At 37.8% G+C, this 10,250-nt stretch overlaps 1 protein-coding gene across 2 annotated transcripts; it reads left to right on the top strand.

The window, feature by feature from the left end:
• The first annotated feature begins 6,517 nt into the window (after positions 1–6,517).
• Positions 6,518–9,687, top strand: LOC112190713 (zinc finger MYM-type protein 1). 2 transcript variants are annotated; one of them, XR_005804505.1, is made up of 4 exons: positions 6,518–6,643; positions 6,740–6,822; positions 7,081–7,274; positions 9,493–9,687. XR_005804505.1 is itself a non-coding variant. In XM_040512558.1 (3 exons), the coding sequence occupies exon 3, from the start codon at positions 7,094–7,096 to the stop codon at positions 8,393–8,395; it is 1,302 nt and encodes a 433-aa protein (XP_040368492.1). In that variant the 5' UTR covers positions 6,518–6,643; positions 6,740–6,822; positions 7,081–7,093; the 3' UTR covers positions 8,396–9,167. The 2 variants fall into 2 exon arrangements, 1 of the variants encoding a protein (XP_040368492.1); XM_040512558.1 differs by lacking the exon at positions 9,493–9,687 and having other exon boundaries at positions 7,081–9,167.
• The last annotated feature ends 563 nt before the right edge of the window (positions 9,688–10,250 follow it).

Genomic DNA, 10,250 nt, shown 5'->3' on the forward strand with positions numbered 1-10,250 from the left:
ATACCTGAGTCAACTGAGCCAGCAACCGACCTTCTGCGGCATCGTTCGAAGCATTCATCTTCAGCAAAGGCTTCAACCTCTCGTCTGCGCGCCCATAACCTGCATATCAAGCGCTTGAAGCCACTGCAAAACCCGGTCATCTTGGTTGCTCTGCTGCAGCAACAGATCTCCGTCCCCTCCTTCAACCAGTATCCCTGTCAACCACTCTTCCAGCCCAATCTCACTCCCCGACGACGTCGATCCCTCGCCGGAGCTCCCGACCTCGTTCGCGGCCAACGAGTCCTCGAATTCCTCGGCGTTTGACCGATCGGAAAAGTAGTAGGAGACCTGACACACATAAGAAATTTGATAAACAATTGTTGAGCATCAATGATTCCATCACAAAAGAGACATTGAAACATCTGGCTTACAATTAGTTTTTCGTAACCACTGAAGAAACAAAAGAACATAACATAACCACACAGCGAAACCCCAATATTTTCACCGCACCTCTCTTGGTTATGTTCTTCTCGAACCCCTCCACCTTCCTATCAGCAAGTTGCCTCGAAGTCGTCTGTGCATTCATTCAAAACCCCCAATATTTCTATTAACTCAAATTTCCCTACCTCTAAATCTCCAGATCTACACAGATTTGAATTTGCACAAAACTGAAAAATTGATCTGATCTGAAATTTCGTTCGAAATGTAGATTTCAGAGAAGAATTAATGTCGAAACAGATAGAGGAAAGAGGAATCAAATGGGTGTTAAGGATTTCATACCTCTGCTCTGAAATCAAATGGGAAGAGCAAGCTCTCTTCGTCCACAATGAGAGAGATACTAAGTTTGCTTTCTCAAAATTTCTAGGGTTTTACTAGACTTGAGGGATTTTGAGTCAACTCCGAGTTCTGAGTCTTCACTCCAATAAGCTCACCGGTTCGCCAACAGTGCTTTGGAATCTCTACCTCCAAGGGAATGAGTTATCCGGTGAGTTTCTGCCCGGGTTGACTCCGTTTGAGATGCTGAATTGGCTTGATCTCAGTTCTAACAACTTCATTGGCTCAATCCGGTTCGCGGTCAATAATCTCACGCAGAGAGATGAGATTGGTTAGAGAGAAGAATGAGGGTGTGGGACAGTGACGGTTTTGATTTTGGTTTTGGCTTTGGGTCTGTCGAGAGTGAGGCGAGGCGAGAGAGGGTTTTGGTTTTCGTCTGTCAAGAGTGAGACGAGGCAAGAGTGAGGCGCTATTGGTTTTGGGTCTGTTTTTTTTTTTTTTTTGCTTAAGTGGTGGGGTTTCAGCCGGGTTTGTGAGCCCTATCAATTTGGACAAGGACTCACACAACAGATTTGTGTAAGAATGTGGTCTGAATACAGTCATTTAAATTTAGGGTTTGTCTCCTATTAATTGACTTCCCTCTTTGGAGAGTTGGATAAGAATGGTGGTGGGAAATATCCCTCCTTTCTGTCAAACATATTAATCAGACCACAGTTTTATTATTTCTCGTCGTATGATTAATACATGTTGGGGGAAAATTTGGAGTTTGCGATAGGGTTTGGCACCACAGACATGGTGGGAAACTTGCCGCTCAATTTTTTTAGGGTCACACAACGGTTCTATCCTTAAACGTCTTCTGAACTAACTCATAATTCCACATCAGACGACAGATTTTATAAAAACGACGTCCAAAAAAATAAAAATCAATCAGACGACGGAAAAGTATGATGCGTCGTCTGATTCAATTTTTGTAGTAGTGAGCATAGCAAGGTACTATGCCAATAAAATGAGCCCAATACTAAAATTTACAATAGGCAACACCTTTGTAGTAGTAGACATAATGTACTTAAGTTTTTGAATCTTCACCCCACAATTAGAAAATTCAAGTTATCCAAAAAGACAATCAACATCTTATGACAGTAGAAGAGTCTTCAAGTATCAAAATATGAATTCAAAAATATGTGTGAAGCTGTTTGTTACGAAACTATGCAATTTTAACACCTCTTTGGAGGACACAAGTAAGCACAGTTTGAAGTAATTAACACAAGTTCCAGGCCATTTTATCTTAATGATCATATACAAATAATAACAGAAATTGCTTTGTGCAACATGCCTATTCTCATTTGCAATAACCTGTGACCTAAGTAAAGTTTTAACTAAAATCAATTGAAAACATCAAAATATTCGAAAAGAAACTTTACTCAATCTGCAATTTTCTCAATGAAAATATGATAGCATGTACAGGGAGATAGCATGAATCCTTAACTTAAACAGTCATCAATTTCATCATATTATCATTGTAAATCACAGATACATAATAGTAGAATGCAAAAAATCAAGCATAGCCATTCATAAGCAATCACAGAGAAAACACAAAATCGTTTCAATTCAACTCAATTCAATTCAGAAACACAAGCACACCAAAAACTTAAATTTCATCTGGTCACCATCTACTCTAGCCTAGGTGCATGCTGGGAATGCTTCTAGTGTTCTTGCAGTTCAATAGAAAATGAATTAGAGCTTTGAATTGAAACATGGTTCTCAGAAGGCCTAACCTTTGCGACTGCAATCTCTGCAACAATTTTAGTGGAAGCAATAATCCCCAAAACTTGTATTCCCCAAGAACGATCTTTATCCAAATCGAATGATGTGGTTTCGAATCCACTTTGAGTTTGTGAAGAAACTCAGGCGCTACTTCATGATCCATCCCCTTCAAACCCAGGAAAAGCAATTCGTTATGGAATAACGGTAATAACTGTAGCCTTCGTGAGAAGGATCTTTTTCTGAATCGGGTATGGGCCATGGGCTGCACTTCATATCAAGAGGGGCCTAGAGTTTGATTTTAAAACTTTGTTTTCTTGGCCTGTTATGCAAACCCTAATTTCCCAAAACATTTTGCACAATAGAACATGGAACCCTAGCTCAAACATAATGAATTGATCTTCTAAAATGATTTATGATTTGTGAAAACATGCTCTGATACCATTTGTTAACTTAATGAGCAAACCAAGATCATTTCACAATATACATAAACACAACCATAGTGATCAATGCAACATGAACTAGAACACATGAAAAGAAGATGCATCACTTGCTTCATTGACAACAGCCTTTTCTTCAACAGAAACAGCAGCAACAACACAGCTACTCAACACAAGGCTCCAAGCTCTAATCCTCAAGGAGCCACACGCCAAAAGTCTTCTACTCAACTATGTGCTTAACTCCTTTCTATGTGGCAGGACTGAATGTTTTGTCACATAGTGAATAGGGACTTCGAGCGCCTATATATAAAGCTAGATAGGCATTCTCATAAAAGAGTCATATTCAAGCCTATAAGTTATCTGTAAAGATGCCATAGTTATCATATCAAGCAATTATGTATTTATCTTTATCAAAATGGATTCCTAACCCAAGAGTGACATACCTAAGCTCATTAGGCAACTAGGTCGATAATTCATTTATTTTCCTATTTATTGTAATGAGTTTAATCAATTTGTTATTTACTTAATGTAGATAATATTAGGTCCACTTAATGTTTTACACAGCCTCCACCCCAAACGACATTAATTTAACCCTTTTGCCAAGGCCTCGAAGCTCGACGTCCACGACGCCGCGGCTGAGGCTCAATCTCCCGCCGCCCCTAAGCCTAAGGAGGCTATCAGCTCTAGGGCGGTCATTTTGAGGAAGGCGTCTCCAACTCCATCTCCTTCGACAAACATCCTTCAATGCTTGGACAACCTTTTGGCCTTCAGGGTCTCCTTAACACCAATGAGGAGTTGAGGACACGATTTGAGTGAAGGTCTTCAATTGCAGTATGATTGTTGGTGAAAAGGAAAAAAAAAAAAAGATCAGATTGAGAAGGGAAGTACGATTGATGAAATAACTTAGGATTAATTCGATTGAGCATGTTAACTATTGCAAGTACTAATATTGGAGGACAATGAGAGACACACTTGACTCAAGATTTGGTACACTGTCGGAGGGAACAGGACTAGCAACATGAAATACTCCATCACATCCTTCAATTGTCGAGCAAAGGGATTCATAATCCAAATAAGTCCGCCTTGAATACTTTCAGGTTCTCAAATGCCTTGTCAAGCTTTTTCAAGTGAGAGTTCTTGTCATCTGCTACATGCACAGTACAGTATTATCAAGAGTTTCGTAACAGCCATTTGCATTATCAAGGAAGAGAGAATTCGTAGAAAAAGAGAAGGATTCTGAATTGAGGAAGAAGAATATAGAATTAAAAATTTCTCAAAAATAAAAAAGATAGAATAAAAAAAAAATTAAAAAGGCTATTATTTTAGTCTTTTGCCCATTTTGTATTCCCACGTGTTTGCCATGTCATCAATTTGACGTAGCCATCATGGAAATTGGACAGAGGTATCACGTCAATACCAAAATAAGAATTCATGTATCACTTTGGTATAGTTGAGAGTTTGAGTATCAAATTAGTCTTGGCACTAGAGTTTAGGCACTAATGCTGAATTTTTCTCTTATAAAAACTGTTAAACAAATATTATTAACATTAGCTACTTTGATTAACAGTTGGCAACTTGGCACAACAGAAACTAGTTGAATGAATTGTAAAACTTAGAGACCTTAGTTAGTAGTATAGTGAAGAAATAACTATGGATGCATTGATCGATATAGGGGTGGAAGTAAGTGGCGGGCTATATGGGCTCAAGCCTAGATAATTTTTTGGGCAAAAAACCACTAAGTGTGTGTGTGTGTGTCTACCTTCAGCCCATACCCAAAAAAAAAAAAAAAGGAAAAAAAAAGTACTGGGAGGTAAAAGTCGCGTACTCCCCCAGCCACAGCAGCTCACTTCTCTCCTCTATGGTCAAGAGGTCTAGTGCTTCTCTCCTCTCTTCACCGCACTCAATGGAAATATCAGACCCTCCTTCGCCTTTTCTTCTCCACCTCTCCCTTCCATTGCCCGATCTAATGCCCAACTGCCCAAGGTTTCTCTCACTCTCCTTTACGCCAATTTCTTATCTTGTTCGATTTTCTTAATGTGGGTTGCTCCATTTTTTTATTAATTATTTGCATCTCTATGCTATCTCACTGATTTAAGAACCAAATTTAACCTTAGAGCCACTTGACCACTTATGTTTTGATTCTGGGTATATTCCATTTCACTTGAGCTTCCCATTTCAGCTGACATTGCAGATTTGCAGAGATTCTTGGCTTCTTGCAGAGTCAGCGAAAGACTGGATTGACCGAGTGATTGCCTGGGTTTCTGGAGGAGTTTTCGCCCTCCATGTAATTGTGAGTTGGGATTTTGAGTTTTGTGTATAAGTTGAGGATTGGGATTGTTGGGTTTGTTTAGGGGCTATCAGTTTTGGGTTTGTTTGTGTACTGCTTACTATTAGTTTTGCTTGGGGTTATCATTTTTGGGTCTCTCCTTTGATTATCCAAAGATGAGATATCCAAAGTCCTTACTCAATATGATCTTCAAGTAGAAAATATGTGTGGGCAAGGATATGATGGTGCTAGCAACATGCGGGGTGAATTTAATAGTTTACAAGCTTTGTTTTGTGAAGAATGTCCATCTGCATATTATGTTCATTGCTTTGCTCATCGCTTACAATTAACTTTAATGCTGCAGCTAAAGGGGTGCATAATATTTGGGAACTTTTCAACACTAAATTTGATTGTAAAATTGTTGATTCTTCTGCAAAAAGACATTCAGCTCTAAGAGTTATTAGAGAAGAAGAAATTGCATATTTAGTGGCTACTGGAGCACTTGAGACAGGTAGATGTGCTAATCAGACTTGCACTTTGCAACGAGTAAGGGCTACTCGTTGGGGTTCACATCTTCGCTCTATTTCAAGTTTGATTAAGTTATTTGTAGCTACCCGAACAACTCTTGCAAATTCAGTTGCAAATGGACCAAATAAAGTACAAGGAGAAGCAAAGAGTGTACGTAAGGCAATGAAGCATTTTGATTTTGTGTTTTGCTTGCTTTTGATGCATGATGTCATGAAGATTACTGATTTTCTTTATCAGTTATTGCAAAAAAAAGTCATAGACATCTTGAATGCTCTCAATTTTCTTTCAATAACAAAATCAAAATTTCAAGATATGGGAGAAGATGGTTGGATGATTTGATTATGAGGGTTGAATCATTTTGTTGTATGCTATTATTATGCCAGATATGTTTGTGATACACCTAAAATCAGGGGCGGATCTAGTATGTATGTGGGGCGGGCTATAGCCCGTCCGAAGATTTTGGACAAAAAAAAAAACCTAGATGTATATATATATATTTTAGTTGGGTATAAGTGTATTATATATAACTCCAGCCCGTTCGAGTCGACTAACTCGCCCTTCATCACTTATTCACTTGGTCAGCCCCTCTCCTCCTCAGTCCTCATCAGTCATCACACCGTACAAGTCGATTTCGCTCCCACTCTCCCAGGCTCCCAGGCTCCTCCTCCTCGGCTCCTCATCACTTCGATTACCCTCCTAGGCTCCCAGCCTCCTCCTCCTCAGTCCTCATCAGTCATCAGTTCGATTACACTCCCAGGCTCCTCGTCCTCAGCTCCTCCTCCTCTGGACCTCTTCTAAACTTCTGCAAATCTGCAGCTCTGGCCTCTGGGCTCTGGAATTCTCGGCTTCTCCAAGACATCAACATCAATTTGAGGCAATGATTCATTGATTCAATGTAAGATTTTGTTTAATTAATTGAATCAATCCAATTTGGGGCAATTTATAGGGTTTAAGGATTGATGTGAAATTCATGTTCCTGGGTTGTATTCAGGTGAAGATTTCATGGATTGAACTCATTGAAGAATGAAGATTTCATGGATTGAACTCATCTTCGTCTAATCGTCTCATCGTCTGGTATGCAAATCTGCAATTTAACATTTTATTGTTTAATTGTTGTGGACTGTGGGTTAAATGTGATGTGATTAAGTTGATTAATTGATTAACTGTCAAGCGGTTCTACAAATCTGAGTTGCTTATTTCTTTTCCTTTCATAGTTTCATTGTGCATCAGTGCATCAGTGCATATAATTGTGACTTATATTGTGGTTTTTATTTTTCTTAAATTAGTTATTATGAAAAGTAGTTGATTCAAAGTTATTTTCTTAATTTATAGGTGTTAGAGTAACATGTCAAATCATGAGCCAAAACCGAAGCGATCAAAATTCATTGACTCATGGTTTAAAAGAACAAATGTTGAGTCTTCAAGTTCAAATGTAGTTTCTGAACCTTCCATATCCTCTCCAAATATTGATGTTGAACCTCAACCTTCCATTCCTGAACCACAAAATAATATCAACGGTCTTGAACGTGATCCTGGATTGCGTTGTGCCATATGGAAATATCCAGTGAATGAGCGTGATAGTATTCGAAAAGCCTATGTTTTGTTGGGTCCATTTCAACCTCAGTTAGAATTTCCATTCACTGAACAAGGGAGTCAACCACGTAGATTTCAGTTTTCTTGGTTCAAGGATAATCCATGGCTTGAATATTCAATTGCTCTTGATAGAGCATATTGCTTTCCTTGTTTTCTATTTGACACTGAAGATTCTCACTATCCAGCATTCACCGTTGATGGGTTTAAGGCTTGGAAGAGGGTTTGTGGTGGTGATAATGTGTTGATGAAGCATGTAGGAGGCCTTAATTCTCCCCATCATGCTGCAATGCAAAAATGGGATTTATTAAGAAATCCTACCAAACAAATTGAAACAATTTTTCAGTCAAAATGTAGTAAGGATATAGAGGACAATCGATTGAGGCTTAAGGCTTCAATAGAAAGTGTAAGATTGCTAGCTAATCAAGGAGCTCCTTTTAGAGGCCATGATGAAACTGAAAACTCATTGAATGCGGGATATTTTAGAGAAGTCTTAAAATCTTTTTCAAGAATGAGTGTAGAGGTTGAGAGAGTTGTTTTGGGAAATGCTCCCGGAAATGCCAAGTACATTAGTCCATCAATTCAAAAGCAACTTCTAAATATTCTTGGTAATAAAGTGAGGAACAAGATACGTGAAGAAGTTGGAGATTCTAAATATTGTATTCTTGTTGATGAAGCAGTAGATACATCTAGTAAGGAACAAATGGCCATTATTTTGAGGTTTGTTGATTGTCAAGGTATTATTCGAGAGCGGTTTTTTAAGATTGTGAGTGTTCCTAACACTACCTCACAAACTCTTAAAGATGAGATTTCTAAAGTACTTACTATGTACAATCTTCAAGTGAGAAATATGCGTGGTCAAGGATATGATGGTGCTAGCAATATGAGAGGTATTTATAATGGGTTACAAGCACTGTTTCTTCAAGAGTGTCCTTATGCTTATTATGTGCATTGTTTTGCTCACCGCTTGCAATTGACATTGAATGCTACAGCTAAAGGGGTGTATGAGATTTGGCAATTTTTTTTCAACTCTAAGTTTAATTGTGAATTTTGCTGATTCTTCTGCTAAGCGTCATTCTGCATTACAAGTTGTGAGAAAGGAAGAAATTGCAGATTTGGTAGCTTGTGGCCAACTTCAAACAGGTACTGGTGCTAATCAAGTCTATACTTTGCAACGAGCTGCTGCTACACGCTGGAGCTCACATTTTCGTTCAATTAAGAGTTTGATTGAATTGTTTAGTTCAATAAAAAAAACTCTTAATGATATGATTGACCAAGGACCCGTGGAATTGCAAGGAGAAGCTGTGGCTGTTCTTAAAGCTATGATGTCTTTTGATTTTGTGTTCTGCTTGCTTCTAATGCACAAATTGATGAAAATTACTGAAGTTCTTTGTCAGACATTGCAGCGAAAATCTCTTGACTTCGTACATGCTATGAAGTTTGTTGAACATACAAAATCATTTCTTCAAGAGATGAGAGAAGAAGGCTGGGATGACTTGGTAAGAAATGTTGAAACTTTTTGTGAAAAGCATGATATTGATATGCCTGATATGAATGCTCGTTATAAGGATGGTACAGGTCGTCGTTGCCAACAAAGAGATTTCATTACAATTGAGCATCATTACCATATAGATGTCTTCAATGCTTTAATTGATTTTCAGTTGAGTGAGTTGAATAGAAGATTCTCAGACCAAACATCTGAACTTCTTATACTTAGCTCAACCTTGGATCCTCGTGATAACTTCAGAAATTTTAAAACTGAAGATGCATGCAATCTTGTAAAGAAGTTTTATCCTGAAGATTTTGTTGATAGTGAAATGTTTGCTCTAGAATTAGAGTGTGCATTTTATGAGAAAGATATGCGTAGTGATCCAAAGTTCCAGAATTTGGAATCCATTTCTGATTTGTGCAGAATGTTGGTTCAAACAAGGAAGTCAGAATTTTTCCCTATGCTTTATAGATTGATTTGTCTAGTTTTGACTATTCCTGTTTCTACGGCGACCACTGAAAGAGCATTTTCAGCTATGAACATCATTAAGAATAGACTTAGAAACAAGATGGAAGATGAGTTTCTTGGTGATTGTATGGTCCTTCATATTGAGAAGGAATATGCTGAATCTATTGACAATGAATCGGTGATCAAAGAGTTTGAAGCTTGTGGAACTCGTAGAGTTAGATTTAGTTAGTTTAGGTTCTTGTATTGCATTGCACGTTTATTTTGTTATTGATTTTGTTTTTTAGTTTTGTATAGATATGCATTTGAAGGGTAAGGCTCACTACATCCCCCCTTGACTAGGTGTATATTTTTCTTAAATTAATAAAATTCTCTCGCACCGTCGAGATTCTCTATAATATATATATATATATATATATATATTTTTTTTTTGTTGAAGAAATCTCAGCCCGTCCAAAGTTTCAATCCTGGATCCGCCCCTGCCTAAAATAGGCGTAATAATTTAACCCTACAATCACAAATATCAGTCAATCGTAGTATGGGAAAAAAGGGGTCTCCCGCAGAGGATTGTGCTTAATATGCAAATCTAGACTCGAAAACAGACAAAACACTAAAACTGACCTCTTATAAAGATGAAATTAAAAACCCTATCTAGACTCAATGAAAAATTATGAAAATTTACAGACACGAACTAGACACACTAAGAATGACTCACACAGAATTTCAGGGGAATCAGAGTTGATTTACTATACTAAATAAATAAAACAATACAGAGAACAAGAAGTGAAGAAAATAAAAGAACTGTTTTTGGATTTTTGAAATAGATGAGATTAACAATAGCTAGGAACAACCATACACCATTAGACCGTGTTTCACCTAAGATTTGTTAACCTATATGCTTCTTTTCAATTGAATGTCTTTACTCAAGCTAAGCCAATGATGTGTTGAACTTAACCTA

The sequence above is a fragment of the Rosa chinensis genome, chromosome 1 (genome assembly GCF_002994745.2).
Source record: "Rosa chinensis cultivar Old Blush chromosome 1, RchiOBHm-V2, whole genome shotgun sequence".
In the NCBI taxonomy this organism is placed as follows: Eukaryota; Viridiplantae; Streptophyta; class Magnoliopsida; order Rosales; family Rosaceae; genus Rosa; species Rosa chinensis.

Bases quoted from the DNA above. Each gene is read 5' to 3' on its own strand.
- LOC112190713 (XM_040512558.1), top strand. From the start codon at position 7,094: ATGTCAAATCATGAGCCAAAACCGAAGCGATCAAAATTCATTGACTCA.